Source organism: Taudactylus pleione, unplaced genomic scaffold (genome assembly GCF_031769625.1).
Source record: "Taudactylus pleione unplaced genomic scaffold, aTauple2 ptg000113l, whole genome shotgun sequence".
Lineage (NCBI taxonomy): Eukaryota > Metazoa > Chordata > Amphibia > Anura > Myobatrachidae > Taudactylus > Taudactylus pleione.
This window is the reverse complement of record NW_028284515.1, coordinates 9,685,014-9,705,675: the sequence shown is the minus strand read 5'-3', so window position 1 is coordinate 9,705,675 and position 20,662 is coordinate 9,685,014. Positions and strand designations below refer to the sequence as shown.

At 46.2% G+C, this 20,662-nt stretch overlaps 1 protein-coding gene across 1 annotated transcript in view; it reads right to left on the bottom strand.

Annotated features, from left to right (window-relative positions):
• RHOJ (ras homolog family member J) overlaps positions 1 to 20,662 on the bottom strand; it is a 102,080-nt gene that overhangs the window by 7,695 nt on the left and 73,723 nt on the right. The window contains exon 3 of the mRNA XM_088471316.1: positions 3,601 to 3,765. Within this exon, the coding sequence (XP_088327442.1) occupies positions 3,601 to 3,765 (165 nt within the window). The remainder of the gene's footprint in view (positions 1 to 3,600; positions 3,766 to 20,662) is intronic.

Genomic DNA, 20,662 nt, shown 5'->3' with positions numbered 1-20,662 from the left:
AAAAAGAAAAAAAATGCATAATTTTGTGTGAAAACTAGAAAAACAATTTTCATTTGTGGCTGACTGTGTGACCAGTTAGGCAGCTAGTCATCTTCACGCTGATGATGGGCCTATTTTTATGTGAAGGCCTGGAGCTGTAGCTCTAAACACCGCATTGTTAATCTGCCCTTACAGTTGATAAGTGACAGTTCTCTACAAAATGGTATCTATTGATAATGATATCTCACAATGTAAGGTATGCTTACTTTAACCTAAATGTTATATATGAGAATAATGTTAGGTAGACAGACAGATAGCAATGGTAAAATGCAGGTAGGATGTGCTTAATAACCTTAACAGGCTGATCATGTGACTTGCTATAGAACTGTCAGTTATCAACTCTAAAGGTGCGTACACACGGGACAATGTGCGCCCTGAACGAACATCGTCCCGTGTGTCTCCGGCAGTTTGTACTCAGTGTCGTTAATGACACTGAGCACAAACACTGAACGGAATCATCCCCGAACATGTACAACCTGACAAAATCATCAGGTTGTACGGCCAGTTCGGACGATGAACGAAAACTACAAACGGCAAACAGGAGCGCGCATATGTAGTTTTCGGCCATCGTTAGGGGGAAAATACTGAACGATTTTTTGAACGATTTGTCGTTAACGACAAATTGTTCAAAAAATCAACCCGAGTGTACGCACCTTAACTGTTAATCACTCGCCTGGCATAGTCGCAACACTTGCGACCACAGCAGGCTGGGTTTTAATTGACATGGTCGTAATGGTTACGACCAGTCAGAAATGCCCACTTAGCGGCTGCAGGAAGCTAATCTTCAGCAGCCGCCTATATTGTATCCACGGCTCCCCTTGTTTGTGTCCCGATCACTGCTGGCCACAGTGATCGGGCACCCGGCATCATCCCCCTCCCAGAGCGGCTGCAAGGACAGCCGTGACCTACATAGCAGCAGCAGCCGCGGCTCCTTGTAGCCGCGGCTGCTGCTGCTGTGTCCCGATCACTGTGGCCAGCAGTGATCGGAAAGTCGGTTTAATAAAAGGCCGAGCGCCGACACCCCCTCCCAGCTCTGCTGCCTTCATTGAGAGCAGCCGCAACAAGCAGCGTAGCTCAGAGTCCAAGCATCCACCACAGCTGCTTCCTGCTCCCTCACCTTCCACCAGCTTCACAGTGCTGCAGGTGTGTCAGCGCCACCTCTGCCCTCTATATGCCCGATCACTGCTTGCAACAATAATAGGACAGTGTCTACTGTGTGTGTATATTATATGTATGTGTACAGTGGCGTAAGTTCATCCCAGACGCCCGGAGGCAAGTTATAAGTTGGTGCCCCCATGACACTCTAATGTAACAATTCGCATGCAGACAGGCTATAGATAGATGAAGGCAGCAGCTAATGGTCTGACATGGAGCTCTCCACTAGTGTGTGGTGGCTTCTCAGGTCTCAGGAAGGGGTGCCATGTATTGGGCGGGTACATAGTTCCAGCCCTAAGTGGAGTGAATATTTTGTGGACAATGGAGGAGGTGCCCTTTCAGAGCTGGAGCCCGGCGGCAGGCGTCTCCATTGTCTCCCATAGTTCTGCCCCTGTATGTGTATATTATATGTATGTGCGTGTGTGTGTACATACATACCTGTCCGTTGTTTCGTTGTCCCCCAGCTAGCAGGTTTTTTAAAACTACAGTTTAAAGTGTTTTTTTTTTTCCCAAAAACATCCCCAAAATGGTACATTTTATTATCACATTATATAATAAATAGCTATTTAAATGTGATTTTAAATTTTTGTCAAATATATATTGAATCAAGTTTAAATAGCTATTATTAATAGTTAATATGCCTACTGACCCTGTAGTGTAAGCTTATTTTAATCTAAATGATAGATTATAAATACACTGCAGTATACTGACCATGTGACTTGTTACATCATAAACAGCCTTTGTGATGTCACTCAGCTTTGGTAGAATGGCGGCCATTTTGTAGAGAACTGTCAGTTATCAACTGTATCTGCTGACATGACATCTCACAATGTAAGGTATGTTTATTTTAATCTAAATGTTAAATTAAAATAATGAGAGATAGATAGCATTGGTGAAATGCAAGTAGGACGTGATTTATAAGCTCAATAGACTGATCATGTGACCTACAATAGAACTGTTAGTTATCAACTGTAATTGTGCATACACACGGTCAGATTTTCCTTCAGATCTGTACAAAAACTATTTTAACAATCGTTCAGTCGTTCATATCTGAAGGAAAATCTGACATGTTTGTCAGATGAACGATGAACGATGCGTGTTCCTGCTTGTCAGATAACGATATCTGACATCTGATGTGTTTGCAGTCAGATTTGGACGATTCCATTCATTTTAATGCAGTCAGAAATCGTTCGTAGTTCAAATCGTTGGTAAAATCGTTCATCTAACCGTGTGTATGCACCATAACTGTTAATATGTCTACTGACCTTGGGCCCCAGTTACAAACGAAGGGAAATACCAGCGCCAATTTTTGTTTAGTATTACTGTGATATAAACGAAAATTCCACTGGTATTTAGTGACACTTCCCCCTCCGGCGAGGTCCCGCGGAGTCCAGGTCCTCGGCGAGGTCCTCAGCTGGGCTGCTGGCAGCCGAACACTGCCAGCGACAGGACTCCAGTGTTATGCGCATGCGCGACTGTCCGTCTACACATGTGCATGACAGGGAGACCCGGCAGTACCTGGCAGGCTTCGCTAGGTCTCCAGTGCCGGCAATGGGGCCCGCATCGCTCTCACCATCTAAAAGATGGCGAGAGCGTTGCTGTACAAACAGCGGTAATCTAAGATTAACGCTGTTTACTAAATACAGAAAAGCGGCATAACCCCTTTAGTGAGTGCTAAAGGGGTTACTTTCGTTTGTAAATGGGGCCCCTTGTAATGTAAATTTATATCTAAATGATACATTATAAGTAGATAGCAATGGCAAAATGCATGCAGGAGGTGATTTTTCACCTCAGTATACTGACCATGGGACTTGTTACATCATAAATAGGATTTATGTTGTCACCTAGCTTTGGTAGAAAGGTCACCATTTATCAGGGCTGGATTAAGGGCCACATCGGAACATTTTCAGGGCTGAAAATGTTCAAGGGCCTATACTGAGAAGGGGAGGAGCTGTAACCAGTGCTGTGTGGGTGTGACCAGAAGCAGGTGTGTCCCCATACACTATCAGACCCACTGTTTCCCTAAATACACAAAAAGATAGAAAACATGCATCATTTTGTGAGAAAAGTAGAAAAAGTATTTTAATACTATGGTTTATGGCTGACTGTGTGATCAGCTAGGCAGCTCGTCATCATCTCACTGATGATGGGCCTATGTTTATGTGGAGGCCTGGGTCTGTAGCCCCATTCACCCCATTGTTAATCTGGCCCCGGGTATGATCTACAGAAATGTTGCATCATATTGACCAAAAAGAACTAAGAATGAATAGTGGAAAGATAATATTGTGCTTTCTAACAACCTCAGCCTATGTGACAATTTGTTTTGGTGACCGGCACTAGTCGGCACTGACGCTGGTCACATTTGCCAATACATGGTATATGATACAATGTAGTCATCCTATTTACCTGTGTTCCTATTAGGACATAAGGTACGTTTGGCATCCGGGCCCTGAGCTCTGACACCCATTCCTCCTGGACATTATGGTAAGAAGCTGGATTGACAACCGAGAAACAAATCAGGAACACGTCTGTGTTGGGGTAGGAGAGTGGTCTGAGTTGATCATAATCTTCCTGTAGAAAAGCAAATGGATTTGACATTTTAGATACATTATAATCTAATGACTTCAGTATCTGGCATCTCTAACAGCTTCCCTATTGCCATGAATGCTTGTTAACCTGTTAAGTGTACTTCTATTACCAGCAAAAGCATTCTAGAATAGTGTCTTGTGTGACTGACAAGCCAGTAGGTGTGTTTGCCGGGAAAGTCAGCTTCGTCAATCATACTAAGTATAAATATTCCTTGAAGGATTCTGCAAACTACGATTATTAGTTAATGGTCAAATAGGTGCTGGTTTGGGTCAAAAAGCTCCAATAACAAATCATAGCATGTCACTTATTCCATGTCATACTGCACTGACAGCAATAGCTCACCAACTCCTGCACTCCAGTCTTCTCCACCAGTGCCAGAACTATAACCTGGAAAAGGACCTTGGATGGAAGCTGACTGGCACATGAGCACTGGCGTTCGGGAGGAAAACAGTTTTGGGCTGGGAGCTCCATATGGTGCCTTGTTTCATACTTTCAAAAAGTAACCACAAATGTTCCTGTTCTAACAATTTTGCTAAACGTCAGTTATTACTGACACATCACCAGTAGGTGGCACCAAATACGTGATGGAAAAAAGTATTGGACTAATAGCAAGCGTTAGAACTAAAACAAGGGCTCTCATTCAGAGCCGCTCGCTATTTGCGGTCATTCGTTCTAAAACAAGGGGTGGCTATTCAAATGAACCGTTCGCTAATTGCGGTCTGTTCACGCCTCTAAGTCTGAACGAGCGAGCAAAACTTGCGGTTGTAATTTTGAAAAATACGCCCCCTTGCCGCTTGCACCATACGTCATGTCCGCTATTTATTAGATTAATCGAGTACATCGAACAGCGTATGAACTGCTCGCTATTCTTGTGGCTGTTTTTTTCAACCGCTATTTTGCGAGCAGTTCTGAGTAAAGAAAAAACCAAGTGACGTGGTCAATGACGCTGCTGTATTAATTATGCACTCCCTTAAAACGCCCGTTTTGACCTTTAAGCATGCCTGCGTTCGGATCTCCACTCCCCGTTTTCAAGCACCTTCCCCTGTTACCACCCACATACGCCTCCTTCTGTCACTCAAAATAGCAGGCATTCGCTATATAGCGAACAAACGATTTTCGGCCGCACTGACTGGTTCACGCATGCGTATTAAAATCCGTATGCATGCGCAGATGTGCGAACATCGGTCAGAACGAACAAGCAGCCGCTTTCGAGCGGCTCTGAATCAGGGCCAATATTCACTATCGTGAAGATATTTGGCCAAATGACTCCTCTTTTCACTATGTATTGTCCAAGAGCCTATTCATCAAGGATCGCAACTGCAACAGTGTACGCAGATTGGCCGATGGTGCATACTGTGCATGCACCGGCCAGTATTGCAATCAAACTGCGATCACGTACGCAGATACAAAGCCATCACAGAGTGAGTGGTGGGACGTCAACGTTTGGGGGTGGTGACAGGGGAGTGGTCGGAGAAACACAGGTGTGGCTGTTCATTTGAACGCCGTTTCCTCCGCGTGCATAAATTAGCCACTGCGACGGCATTCGCAGCTTTAGTACTCACTGTGTGCGACGAGAGTTGCAATTTCTGAGACCGGTCAGACCTGCTGTAATTCTGCGTGAGGGGCTGATGTTACCGATGTATACGCAGGATTGTGAGGTCCTATGGATGCATGAAAGCGGCAGTGGGCGTCTCTATGCCGGGTAAGCAGTTGCAAACATTAGCATATTTTTGGAGCAGAACTGCATAAGTAATTGCAGCTGCGATTGCAATAGCGATCCGTAGTGATTTCATTGATTCATTGGGCAAAATTTACTAAGCGGTGGGTTCTAAAGCCTGGGGGTTTGGTGGCGGTTATGCAGCGGTTTCTAAATGACAGCGCTGTTCTATTCTAAAATGTGTTTTGACTGCGGTTTTGCAGCGGTTTTGGCCTTCATAAATCTGCGGATGGCAAAACCGCCGTCAAACCGCCAGGGTTTAGAACCCGCCGCTTAGTAAATTTTGCCCATTGAGTGTAAAAAAAAAAATAGAAAACCATACAGAAGCTATCACCTTTCCCTTAGTTTAGAAAAAATACTCTGTTCCATGTGATTACATGGCACAGAGCACTATTTCCAGGGTAAAACTGGCCACAGTACAGTCCTGGGCACTAGTTGGTCCTTGGCGCAAGTTGCACAGCAGCACTGGGGTCCAGTAGCAAACGCAGGTTTTCTAGAGGGGGGTTTCCAAATGACTGATTTTAGAGCGAGTTTGGCTAGTCCATGAAGAGGGCATCATTAACACTTACCCAGCTATAATATGTGTCATACAAAGTGCAGTGTATGTCATAATTCCGACATATACAGGGCCAGCAAACATAGTTAACCCATTAGATGTGGCAGTAGTGCCATCCTGCCTGAGCTGAATGTTTTTATTTCAAATGTGGGCATCATTCCAGAGCATTGGAGCAAATCTGGGAGTTTGGGGATCGGCAGCAGAGCCTAGCACTGCCCTGTACACAGTTGTTTCCTTGTGCACTTGATATGTTATACAGTATTAATAATTATCCCTATAAATGGTCTATAGTAGTGCGCCCCTAACAGTGCACATTTTCCAGATCTCCTAGTTGGTGCAAAGGTGCAATCATTACTGACTGTGTTAATTATTTCCTAGTAAAATTGAATTATATACTGTTATAGTGATCATGCTGTGTGTGGGGAGGGGGGTTTCCAGGCAACTGGAACCCCCCCCCCCTGCGTTTGCCTATGCGGGTCAGCAGGTTTTTTACCTCTCTCCAAGGCACTAATCCTGGATGGATTATTTGCTATTTTATATAAACATTCTCATTATACCACGATGCTGTTAGTCACATCACTATATACAATTCCCAGCCTTAAAGCCCTTTATTCCTATTAATTAGAACTCATTCTAGTGTCTTATCAAACGGGATGCGGTCAATAACCCGCCACATGGGATGCTGGCGCTTAGAATACTGGTGCCGGAATCCCGACACCTGTCAGAAACCTGGCGCTGGCATCCTGACTGCCGGCATCCTGAAGGAAGGTAAGTAGTGGGGTTAAGGGTTAGGATTCCTACCGACAGGTGTCGGTATCCTAGCCCTGTCGGGATGCCGGCGTCGGGATTTTGACCGCCAGGATTCCGAGCACCTGCACCCGTACCCAACCCTTATCAAACTACTGCTGACTGATGTTACAGTTATTAAAAAACTAAAATGTCTTAATTTAATACTAATGAAACTACAAATACTGTATGTATGTCTGTTGGTTCCGGTTAGTACACAAAGTACTTATCTGTGGTAGAATTATTTCAATATTGTTGCACAAAACATACCGGCTGGATCTATCATCCGGGACATACAGGGACACAGGCTCCGAAAGGAGCCAGTCCCTGCGATGTCTCCGGAGAGCTGCCGGCTACTGCAGGGGGTGCTGCGCCATAGCCGGGGAGGGTTCCAGGGAGGGTACCGGCAAATCCCTCCGCCGGCTAATAGTGTGTGGTGTAGCCCATAGGCCACAGCGGCTAACATCATGTTCAGATGACGTTAGCTGCGGGAGCCAATATCAGGAATGCATTACATTCCGGATATTGGTACATTTGGCAGCATCGCATCCCCCATATGGGGGATGCAGCTGTAAGCGATAATGGAGGGATCACAGCAGGTATCGGAGATACCTATTGTGATCCCTCCTTAATACCTACTGGGGATACTTTATATGTGAGGTAAACCCCCGAAAACAGGTGTTTTCGGGGACTATACCTCAAATATACTTTGATAAATGGGTGCCTGTCACACTTGACCATCTCCTGGTTTCCCAGCTAGAATAAGGTAAAACTAGAATACTATAGGGCACCAAATTGTGACATGTTTGCTTAGTAAATCACTCAGGTCCTGTTTCAGAGATGCACGCAAATCCTGAGGCGATCCTGTATGCAGCTGTGTGAAAATATGCAAATGTTGCAGCCGCTTTGATTTGTATTGAGATACCTACTAACATCTTAAATCCAGAGCTTTCATAAAAAGTCACACCATCGATCTTCCGATCAATCCTATGGTCACTCAGAATGTCCATCAGAAGTAAGCCGTTGGAGCCTTAGCCACCGCATAAAAATTCACAGTAGCAGGCAGAGACACGCCCCCAATGCCGTCACGACATGCCTGCGTTTCAGTCACTGCCCTTCCATTACTTCACTGTGACCATCGGTAATCTAATTTGGCACATGCGCAGTGAGACTGGTGTGCTTTATTACACTAGTCTATTACAGTGTGTAATAAGACCTTAAAAAATGATAGTTAGGAACCAAGCAAAGGGCAGTCATAGCAATACAACCTATGATGTCACGCCACTGCAACACCATCTAAAGAGTGACGCCTCAGTCCCAAATATCTAGTACCTCCCCCTCTACCCAAACCATTCAGTCTCATGTATCTAGGGGTTGGGTACAGGGTGCTGGTGCTCGGGATCCATACGGTCAAAATCCCGACGCCGATATCCCAACTAGGTTACAATCTCGATGCCTAGAGGTAAGTAAGCCTACCCTAACCTTACCCCACCATCCCTGCACCCTAAACCTAACCTTCCCGCCTAGCCCTAACACTTCCTGTCGGCAGGGGAGTTTTTATAATGGGTGCAGGGTGTGCGGGTCACATGGGCCCCTGGGTCCAGAGGGGCCCACACCGCATACCCTGCACCCATATTTTTAATACTTTCTATACCATTCTGGAGTCCCTTGTCTGCGGTATCAGAGCTCAAAAAATCAGGTGGAAAATGGCTGCCGCAGCCACTTTCCCGGAGCTTTGCGCATGCGCAGTAGGGAAATCGCTCAAAAAATCGGGTGGAAAATGGTTGCCACGCCATTTTCCCGGTGACCTGTGCATGCGCAGTAGACACTGGTCAGATGGTCAGACTAGTGCCCAGGGTCTACTGCTGTGCTCAGTGCGCTGCCGGACGCTGAGGAGAGAGAAGGGGACCCTGGACGGAGACTGCACACTGGTCTCCTCCTCTCTTAATATGCATCTTACCATCGGAATGTCGGTGCCGGTATTTTAAGCGCAGTCATCCTGCTTGTCAGTATAACGACTACATCCCACATTTAGTAATCAGGGCCGGCTCCAGGGGCCGGAGCACCCTGTGCTGGGTCAGTCAATAGCGCCCAATACTGGGGGCCATGCCCCCTAAGTTAACGTTATTTGGAGGCGTGCCCGCATGGCAAGCCTGCAAATAACGTCAGGCTGGGGGTAAGCCCAGCACTCCGTCACTAGTTGGGCTTCCCCCAGCCATCTCCCAGAACTGAATGGCATCCATTCAGTTACTACGGGGTCTGGCACAGCTGCGGCATTGGGAGTTCCCAACCTCCTGATTTCACCACGGGCGGGCCTCTTCGGCCCACGGGTGAAACAGCGGGACAGTACTGTCCCGCTGAAATCGGGATGTTGGGGAGGGGTGCGCCCTCTATGGGGTGGCGCCCCTGTTTGACCGCACTGTATTCAGACCCGCTCGCTAGATGCGAACGCTCGCATCCAGCGTATGCAAATTTGTCAAAGTGACGACATGGGAAGCGATCGCTCGCCAAAGCATAAGCACACCCACTTTGGCTGTGTGAGCGATCACTCTGTGTATGCAGACACCCATTAGCGCATGTTGAGACGCCCACTAGCGCACGTCATCTCCAGGAAGTGTATTAAAACATTGGTACATCGAGCACCATCGGTAGCGATCGCAGCGCTTGTGGTTGCCTTACCCTGCCAAAAGCACTGCGAGGACTTCACTGTAAAAAACAGGCATGTGATGTACTATGACGCTGCCTGTTAATTATGCACGCCTTAAAAACGGCATTGAAACACTCAGGCACACCTGCGTTTGCACCTCCACATCCCTGTTATTAGTGTCCTGCCCCTGTTACCACCCACAAACGGCCTCTCCTGTCACTCATTTCACTGGGCTGTCTTTGCTGGGCGAGCAAGCGGCCTGCGATTGCACAGAGTAGTTTGCGCACGCGCAGAACGAAGCATGCGCATTCGCAAACCATCGGGCCGCTTGCGAGTGCACAGCGCTAGCGAGCGGGTCTGAATCAGGCCCTAGGTCAGGTGTCCTTATGTAATACCAAACACTAGGCCAGCCCCCATTGTGACATGGATCACTATCCTGGTTCCAGTTGATACATATTGTTCTATGCTTATTGTTTGCTGTGTAGATGAGAGCAAATTATTGGTGTTTATTATCAGTCAGTATTTGTTAAAGGTCCTTCATTGGGTCAGTCCTTCCATTCTGATAACTTGTGTATATATTTTATACAGACAGTATTATGGGGCGATCGCAGCGGTGTGTATTGGTGGTCCCTCATCTGTGAGTTTATGCAAATGGAAAACAATCTCCTCCCCTTGTGTACATGATTGAGGCCCATGGCCGGTTAAGGGTGGGTGGGGCAGAGACGGTCGCGTCAGGGCCCCCACACAGATTTGGTGTAACCCTGCCAAGAACAGGTGGCCAGCGGCACCTGTTCCCAGATGAGAGCTCAGCTGCCGCTACTGTATGCAGCAGCACAGTCAGTGCTCCTGCATACAGCGCAGAGTGGCTCCCAAGTCCCCTCACCAGCATCACGTGACACTAATGAGGGGACTCGGGAGCAGCTCTGCCGGAATCTGGTAGGGAGGTCAGCTGAGTAATCAGCGACAGGGAGGGAGGCAGTAGGCTCTGTATGGCTTAGGGGGGGAATGGGTAGGCTCTATGTGGCCGGGGGGGTAGGCTCCATGTGGTCTGGAGGGGGTCCCCACAAGCTTTAACCCCTGATGAGGCCAAATGTGTAAGGATTGACACCCACTTTTAGCGTCCGTGCATGCTGTAATAACGATTGCTGTATCCTTATACGCCAACATCGGTCGCACCTTCGAGACTTGCACCAGCCCTATGGCAGGTGCAGTTTCTCCGTCTGACCACAGCCTTTTATGCTTGCGACTGTGCATCTACAGTATGAATGCAGCCGAATGCATTAAGACGCCTGTGACACTCCCATAATGCGTCCACTGAACGGCCCATTATTGTGTGCATTTCTAGTCACCTCCCAGATACACCCATCGCTTTTTAGCCACACTTCTGATACCTTTGTGCATACACTTAAGCTGGCCACACACTAGAACAACTTACATCCAACAAGCCAACTTGTTGATTGGTTGGAATGAAAATCTGGTAACGTATGGGAGTAAATGATGATCAGAAATTTACTCCTAAATGCCAGAAAACAGATGAAAATGGTCATCTGACAAGTTTGTTAAATGTTTGATTTAAACTATTTGTTTATACAACAGTTTCGGTCCATTTTTCAGCGTCTGGGAGCAAGTTGCTGATTGTATTCCTTACCAGATTTTCATTCCAACCAATCTACTAGTTGGCTGGTTGGACAGATAATCTTTAGATGTGTGGCCAGCTTTAGAGTAAAGGTTTCGATTTCTACGCATTGGAGTGACAAATCATGTGAAATATGTCCAAATCGTGAGTGTCCACTCTCGATGCCGATGCGTGTACCCGCTGGTCGTTGTCAGCATTTGTTATCGCCTGAACATGCCGGCCGACCTGTTGATATCGACAGGTTGCACATGTTCGTGGATGAGGGAAGGTGTGCCTGCACTGAACGCCATATCGTTTAGTGTGGGCACATTTTCTACTGCACAGGCTGGTGAACGATTATGTTGTAATCGTACAGTCGTTCCACTCTCGTATACTGGATATGCACCTATACAGGCTGTTACAGTAAGGAGTACACAGGTAGCAAGTGCAAGCTACATGGAAATGGCAGTAGCAGGGGCGTATCTATTATGGGTGCAGGGTGTGTGGTGCACACGGGCCCCTGGGTTCAAGGGCGCCCTCACCGCACACCCTGCACCCATATACAGTTATACTTCCCTTTCTGCAGTCTCCAGTGTGCTGGTCTGCAGCATTGGGCCGGCGCTACAGAGCAGCAAAAATCACAAGGAAAATAGTGGCAGCCATTTTCCTGGTGACTTGCACATGCGCAAAAAATAAGAATAAGTCGCGAATGCCATTTTCCCGGAGTCCCTCGCATGCCTCGTAGACTCTGGCAATAAGCCAGAATCTACTGCGTTGCCATAGAGGAGGGGTTCCGTGGGTAGAAGTTTCCTCCTATCCTTGCCTAATCTCCCGGAACATGCAGGAGGCTCCCGATTTTTCAGGTAGTCCCCCATACCCCCAGAAGAGTAGGCACTCCTCCCGCATCCCATGAAGTGGGCAGAATGGGGACAATAATACGGGGAATCCGTGGGGAGGGGCATAGTAACGTTATTCTATGAGAATCGCGTTATTTGACACAGTCCCCTATTCAAATATTAGGGGCCTAATAACGTGAATAGTCCAGCCCCGCCCCCATCACCGCCCACCTGCACCTCCTCTACGGGCTTCTCCCAGAGAGGAAACCACAGAAGTATGCAAGTATGCCTATAGGATAATTATGCATAGAGCGACTTCCTCTCCTGAAGCCTTGTGGCACATTGTGCTCTGGGAGCATCTATAGTGTATAGGACAGCAACAAAGTCTAGTGGCAATAAAGATACAGTGGCATATCCCTGTCATACAGTGGATGGTTTTTACTACACTGGTTGAAATGACCCTAAAATGTGCTTTCCTGCATAAAGTGCTGTGGATAACTCCTGAACAGGGAACACAATTTATCCCTTGATAGGCACTGGAGGGAGGGTTAGGGGCAAAGTATTCATCTGAGCGGCGGAGTATCGGGGGTCTGACCCGGAAGTGATGGTCACATGATCGCCAGGACCTGGAAGTCACCACTGGGCCACCAAGCACGCTATACAGTATGTCGACATTCTAACATTGCCATTTCATCACTGTCTACAGGATGAATGTTGACATTATTGCCATGTTGACCTATCACACCACCCCCTTATATATTTGGATATACTATATTTAGTGGAATGGAAAGCCCATGCTTATACAAATTAAAATAATTTTACATCATTTTGTCATTCATTTATTTTATCCCTCTGAGAGAGATGTTTTTTTATTTTTTATCCCCATAAAACTGAAATATACCATGCTAATTCTAGTATGTATGGATTGGCAGATGGATTTTATTTCATGTGTGGTATGATATGCTGAAAGTCATAATGTCGGCATTATATGAAATGAATATTGTGTAACGCTATTATTAACTATTGAAGAGAGATAGTTTACTTAAATAATCAGGCAGTCTTTATTTCATTTGCTATGGCTATCGCTGTCCTGAGTGCTTGCCGCGATCCTTGTTAAATAGAATTACCCTTGGGAAGATTTTGCTTCCTTTTCATGATAACGAGAGGATTTTTTGCCAGAGTTAGGGCTCCTGTACATTTGATAAGTAGGCTCTCATGCACACACAGAATGGCCCTGATACTAGGGAGAAGCTGTCAGAAAAGAAATGAAATGACGGGAACCTAAAACATTGCATCTAGAACAAAAATCTTCATATCTTATTCATCTGCCTGACATTCCACACAGACTGACGATATGTACTCCTGCTTAACATCACCGGTGTATGATCATATATATATATATATATATATAATATATATATATATATATATATATATTCATTCTACTTCATAGACCTAGATATCCACATAGCTGTCTTTTTCATGACAGACCCCTGATAAAGTAAAAACAATATATATATATATATATATATATATATATATATAAAAAACAACTAAAAAAAAACCACACACACACAACCAATAATACACCGAGGTCGACGGCCTGTTAACCTGTCCTGTGCAGAACTGCATAGTGAGGCAGTAATGAAGTCGATGTGTAGCATAACTATAGCATTTGACAGTGTCCCACAAGGTGTACAAGGTTATTGATGTAACTGATTCAGGCAGGATTAAGTAGCTGAGACCTTCTTCCTGAGACTAATTATACTTAGACCCTGGCGCCAATGATCCAACTGTATGAAATGAGTATCGCTGCCTAAACATTTTCACATGGGCACTTCACTGTACGGGGAAAAACGTCAGCTCCCAGGAATCATCTTTAACATATTCAGCAACTTGAAAGTACAGTTAGTTCAAAAGCTTTTCTGAGTATCCCACTGACATGTACAGGAGCTCCTGCTATCCTGAAAGGCACAATTATTATTGCAGAAAAATAATTCCTTAAAGTGGAACAAATATATAAAAGTAAATGTAATATGTTTATGAAGACTGCCTGTTTGGCTGAATCACTGAAAGTAATTACCCTACCTTCTTCCGGTTACAAACCTAACCCTAACATATCTGTACACTTTAATGCCCAATTACTATTTATTCCCTGAATTTAACAGATTGTAAAAATATTAAACTGTGAATATGTCACGAGCAAAACAGTTGCCACCATTCTAGTTGATTTTAATTAATATTTAAGGTTTCTGATTGACTCAACAGGCCTTAAATTAAGCCAGGTGTAGACAATTCTAGATTTGAATAAATATTACTTCTCTTTTAACCTCCCCAGATGTTGTGTTTGGATATTTCATCAAGACAATGGTTTAAAATATACTTCAAATTCCTCCAAGTACTTGCAGTAAAAAAAAAAGATTGAGGACCCGATTCAGAAGCGTCTGTGTCGATTGGCCAACACCTGTCACCAACTTTATGCAAATGCAGCTACAAAGTCCGTCCCTGGTGTACATCCGTGCCTATGAATGTGCAAGTACTGAGACACCCACTTTCAGCGTCCGTACACCCTGTACTACCACCTGGTGCATCTTTTCACGCCACCATCGGTCGCACCATCAAAACTTGCAGATATACCGTCTGCGTATGGCCTCCAAATTGAACGATTGAGCGCCTGAGTACGCATACACTTCAGCGACGATTACGAGCAGGGCAATAGCTCTCTCCTTTGTGGTCTGCAATAAGCTGATTCAGAGATGTGCGTTAACATTGAATTAACCTACATCTCCGATGTTTTAAGATCAGTGCTTGCGCAGGAGTTGCACTACACATGTGCAGACCTGTGTCTGCGATGTTGCTCGCAGTGCCCCGAAACCCACAGCATGATTGACATGCCGCTGGCCTTTGGAAGCGGTGTGTCTGTACCGTTCTCTGGGCATGCTGAAGCCAGCGGTGCTTCAATGGTTCCGGCAGTGTGATTTCACCAGCCATCCTGAGTAACCTGAGGGTTCCTCAGAGGTCCGATGGTCACGCAGTTGATCCAATGGAAGTCTTGGATGAGAGAAGCCGGCAGCGGAGCGTCTTTTGACATAAGATGCCTCCTGCCGCTTTTGCATTACTTCGTTCAGCTGCTGCATACAGGATGCAGCGGCTGTGTGAAGAACGTCCATCTCTGAATGAGCCCCTTAGTTATGTAACTTTTATACCATGGTTGATCACCCTTGTATATTGTAATTACACTGTATATACCAGTGGTTCTCAAACTCGGTCCTCAGGACCCCACAGAGGTCACGGTTTCCAGGTCAGCCAGCAGGTGCACAGGTGTGTTCATTACTCACTGACACATTTTAAAAGATCCACAGGTGAAGCTAATTATTTCACTTGTGATTCTGTGAGGAGACCTGGAAAACATGCACTGTTTGGGGTCCTGAGGACAGAGGGCCTGATTCACTACTGTTCGCAACTGCGATCACGCACACAATTGGCCAATTGTTGCGTTCTGCGTATGCATCGCAGTGCGCATATGCGAACTAGCCACTGCGATCAGGACTGTGATCGCAGTGACTACGCAGACTCATTGCAGAGTGATTGACAGGAAGTGCTGTGTGAGGGTGGTGATGGGGGGTGGTCAGAGAAACGCAGGCGTGCCAGTGCGTTTGAATGCCGTTGCGTGGGCGTACATAAATTAGCCACTGCGATGGCCTAGCGTGCGTGGAAGTTAGCAATTTCTGATTAAGGTCTGCCTTTGTGCAAGTGTGCATATGAGGCTGTGATGGTCCTTGATTGTACCGATGATTTTTCAGTCTTGCTAAACATTACGGATGGGTGTAAGGTAAAGTGGGCGTCCTTATGTTGTGCTGCGGCGGCATAGCGATCGCAATGAATTAGCATACTATTGCAGTTGAACTGCGTGCGTAATTGCTATTGCAATCGCAGTTGCGTTCCGTAGTGAATGAGGCCCAGAGTTTGAGAACCTGTGCCATATACATATGTATGGGGCTGCATAACCCTTGTGGCGCCATATAATGAAAGATAATAATAATACTACCAAAGGATATTTCTGCTAGTGAATGTGGGAAAAGTTCCTAAATCAAGAATAGGGAGAGTGATAAGATGGACATATACCGAGTGTCTATCCAACCATCCAACTACTGTAGTTCACTGGTAGGAACAAACTCTGGTAATGTTATGCTGCATACACACATCAAGGTTATCTGTCCAACCAGCCAACTAGCTGATTGGTTGGAATGAAAATCTGGTAAGGTATGAAAGCAAATGACAATCAGCAATTTGCTCCCAAACGCTGGAAAATGGACAAGAACTGTTGTTTGAACAAATTTTTAGATCAAACATTTAACAAACTTGTCTGACGCCATTTTCATCTGTTTTCTGGCATTTAGGAGCAAATTGCTGATCATCAGTTACTCCCATACATTACCAGATTTTCATCCAACCAATCAACTAGTTGGATGGTTGGACAGAAAATCTTTACGTGTGTATGCAGCCTAAGGGAGAAAATGACAATCAACCATTTGCTTCCAAACATTGGTTAAAACAAACAAATGTAAACAATTTGTCTGAGCAGCCATATGCGTTTGGGAGCAAATGGTCAATTGCCATTTGCTCCCATGCTGTAAACGGACAGATTTTTATTCTAACCAGCCAACTAGTTGGTTGGTTGGACAGGTAGGGTCTGATAAGAGATGCACGCCATTGCACTGAGACTTATTGCAGCGGCGGTAACAAGCAGATGCTAGTTTCAGCAGTGGCGTAAGTTCATCCCAGATGCCCGGATGTAAGTTATAATTTGGTGCCCCCCCCTATCACTGACACTGACACTATAATGTAGCAATGCGCATGCAGACGGGCTATAAATAGATAAAGGCAGCAGCTGATGGTCTGACACGGAGCTCTCACTAATGTATGGTGGCTTCTCAGGTGCCGGGAAGGGGTGCTATGTATTGGGCGGCTGTGACTGTACACTCCGGGTACATAGTTACAGCCCTAAGTGGGGTGAGTATGATATGGACAATGGAGGAGGTGACCCTTCAGAGATGGAGCCCAGCGGCAGGTGCTTCCATTGTCTCCCATAGTTCTGCCCCTGAGTTTCAGTCTTCCCTTAGCGCACTTGCTAGCACTGGACAGTGCAAGCACTGAGATGCCCATTTTCAATGCCCGTGGATGGTGCAACTCTGGTGGTGGTTCTGAACACCCCAGCTTTGGCGCATCATCTCTTTCACCATTGGTACTTAGTCTATGGCTCCTTCTCAACTCCAAATAAACATGACCTCTGTGCTGTGGCTTTGCTCCTGGGAACGTATCCGCTTTCACTGACACGCCTGCAACACACCCATGACGCCCATGAGACAGACTTTTTTTCGCACACACTTGAGACCACCTACCAGTCACCACCCAGGAACGCCCATGGTTTTACCTCTTAGCTCCTAATACCAGCGTTCCTGTAAGCAGGTGGTGACACCCGATGCAGCACCTCCCGACCCCTCGTGCGGTGCAGTTCTGCTCGGTGACCCGATCCGAGGAGGTGATGCCAAAATATCAGAACAGCTTTGCTATTTTGGGGTCACCCCCTCGGATGGTGTCACCTGGTGCGGACTACACCCCCACACACCCTAGTGACACCAGTGCCCATAAGCAACAACGCATTTGTGCGTACACACCGGGTAATATGTGCCGTAGAGGTTTGCATTATTTTTCACACATACATAGAAGCAAATAATTGCTCAACCTTGCCAACATCTGCACTGCTCTCAGTTTACATCCACCCCTAAATCTTTAGATTTATGGCCAGTATTAACGGGCTACAAGACATGTTTAGAAGCTGTGATTTTTGCCAAAGGAGGTGTTGAGAAGTACTGATTGACTGGATGCCCAAACTTTTGCACATGCTACTTTCATTTTTTAAAATCTATTCAATTCAGTAAATAAATAGCGCCCTCTGGTGGGGGGGGGGAGGCAGGGGGATTGAATTAGCTTGCGAGGCTCTATAGGAGCCTTATAAGATAAGGGCTGCGCTCTAACCGGCAAATACAGTAGATCCACCTTCACTGATTTTGGCTTGAACCTCCTGAATCTGGGGCTTAACCAACTAATGCTCTCAAATTTAATCCCCCCCCATGATGTGACGCAAAATATCATGTTTACGTTCTGGTAATTTCACTTTGAGATTCATTGGTAAATTTAGTAAAGGTCGATTTTAATCTATTTCAAAACGATCTAGATCGATCAACATCATTGTGTTCTGGGGCTAAATCCCACATTTACTAACACTTGACAGACCAAATAAAAAATTGTTTGTTAGTAATTGTGTGATTTTGTCTCCGAAGCACAACATCGATTTCAAATTAGGGATGTGCAGGCTCGGATAGGTTCGAGTTTGCACGTTGAGTTCGGATTTTTCCCTCCAAAAAAACGGAACTCAGAAAGAGGCAAAACGTCATCTTACATGGACGAACATCATCATTCCTGGACTTTTGTCCAGGAATGATGATGTTCGTCCATGTAAGATGACGTTTTGCCTCTTTCTGAGTGATGATGTTCATCCATGTAAGATGATGATTTGCCTCTTTCTGAGTTCCGTTTTTTTGGAGGGAAAAATCCGAACTCAACGTGCAAACTCGAACCTATCCGAGCCTGCACATCCCTATTTCAAATCTATTAAAATATACACCCAAGGGCCTGAGACGCACACAATGCCGATGTTCACATAGTTGGGCGATGTTACAAGAACTGCGCATGTGTTTAAGTCGCCCTGTGCATGCGTCCCAACTCTTACCACACGGAGACACAGAACAAAATCTAGCTGTAGGGATTGTGGATTTTAGTGGACACGCGTACGTGGGATGCAACAGGGCGGTGGTTAGCAGGGGCGGATCTAGACTGTTCTTTTAGGGGGGGCGATTAATGATTAATTATGACTCCTCCTCTTCCTATATTGACACCTCCCCTTTCTGTTCCCAATGCCTCCCCCTTTACAGGTCTTTTTTGTGGCCATATTTATTATTACAATGTATATATTTATGTATTCACGATGTGTGAATACACAGTTTGAGCACCAGCAGCCATCTCTCTGCTCCCCCCTCCCCCAACCAATTCCCTGCTCCCCCTTCCCCAGCCATCTCTCTGCGCCCCCCTTCCCCATGCCCCTGTAGTAGTGCCCATATAGTAATGTCCCCATAGTAATGCACCTGTGCCCATATGGTAACGCCCCCATAGTAATGCCCCTGACGTAGTCCCCATATGGAAATGACCCCATAGTAATGCCCCTGCAGCACTCATATGGTAATGTCCTATTAATAATGCCCCCTGTAGTGCCCTTATAGTAATGCCCCCTGTAGTGCCCTTATAGTAATGCCCCCTGTAGTGCCCTTATAGTAATGCCCCCTGTAGTGCCCTTATAGTAATGCCCTTGTAGTGCCCTTATAGTAATGCCCTTGTAGTGCCCTTATAGTAAAGCCCACTGTAGTGCCCTTATAGTAATGCCCCTGTAGAGTACCCTTATAGTAATGCCCCCTGTAGTGCCCTTATAGTAATGCCCCTGTAGAGTACCCTTATAGTAATGCCTCCTGTGGTGCCTTTATAGTAATTCCCCCTGTAGTGCCCTTATAGTAATGCCCCCTGTAGTGCCCTTATAGTAATGCCCCCTGTAGTGCCCTTATAGTAATGCCCCCTGTAGTGCCCTGACACACACACACACAATAAAGAAAAACTTACCTTAAACCCGCTCCTGCGTCCTCCGCCCTCTCGTCCGCCCGGCTCCATTGTCCATCCTCGGTACTATGGGAGAGACGTCATGACGTCCCAAAGTGCCTGTAGGGAGAGCCGGAAGCTGGAGTTCAGGGGAGAACTCCATCCTCCGGCTACCGCACAGTCCGCATCATGTACTGAACTGAGCAGGCTGTGTTGAGCCAGTGCTGTGATCGGAGCCTGTGTAATGCGCTCTCCGCTCTCCACGCATTACACAGGGTCCGATCACAGCACAGACTGAACACAGCCTGCTCAGCTCAGTACACGATGTGGACTGTCTGTGCTAGGGGGGCCGAACGCTCCAATCGCCTCCCCCTGGATCCGCCACTGGTGGTTAGGCAGACGCAGGTGTGGTGCTGACAGCGACTACGTCCAAAGACGCACAACTACTCACTTAGGAGGCCATGTCTAGATAGAGTAACTGCACCTGCCATAGGGCTTGTGGAAGTTTTGATGGCGCGCCCGATGGTGCGTGTAAAGACGCAGAGACGGATTTCCACAAAGCAAGGCTCAGTTTTAAAGAAATTGGCCGCAGCATTTGCATAAGTCGCAGAAGCGGCTGCTGCAAAAGATTCAGCAACGTCTCTGTGCGACTAAGAATCAGGCCCTTAGTGTAGGCATAAGGCAGCTATTAGTAGCAGAAGTTTACAGTCACTGTATAATCCTCCTGTGTTGCTGTATGGCTGCTTGCTAGTCCATTTACACTATGATAGAGCAGAATTATGCAGAACAGGACAGGTGATAACATTTCCAAAACACTAATTACCATACAGCAGCAGTGGCCCCCATGGGTTTATCTGCACACGTTCTCATGATAGCCTGTTCCTGCACATGTATGCTGGTTACGTGTGCTAGCACTTTACACCAAAAGTCACCAGTTCTCTCGCACACAGATATTATTTATATATTTATATATATATACACATAAACCCCCCCCAAATATTTGACATTTCCAGTT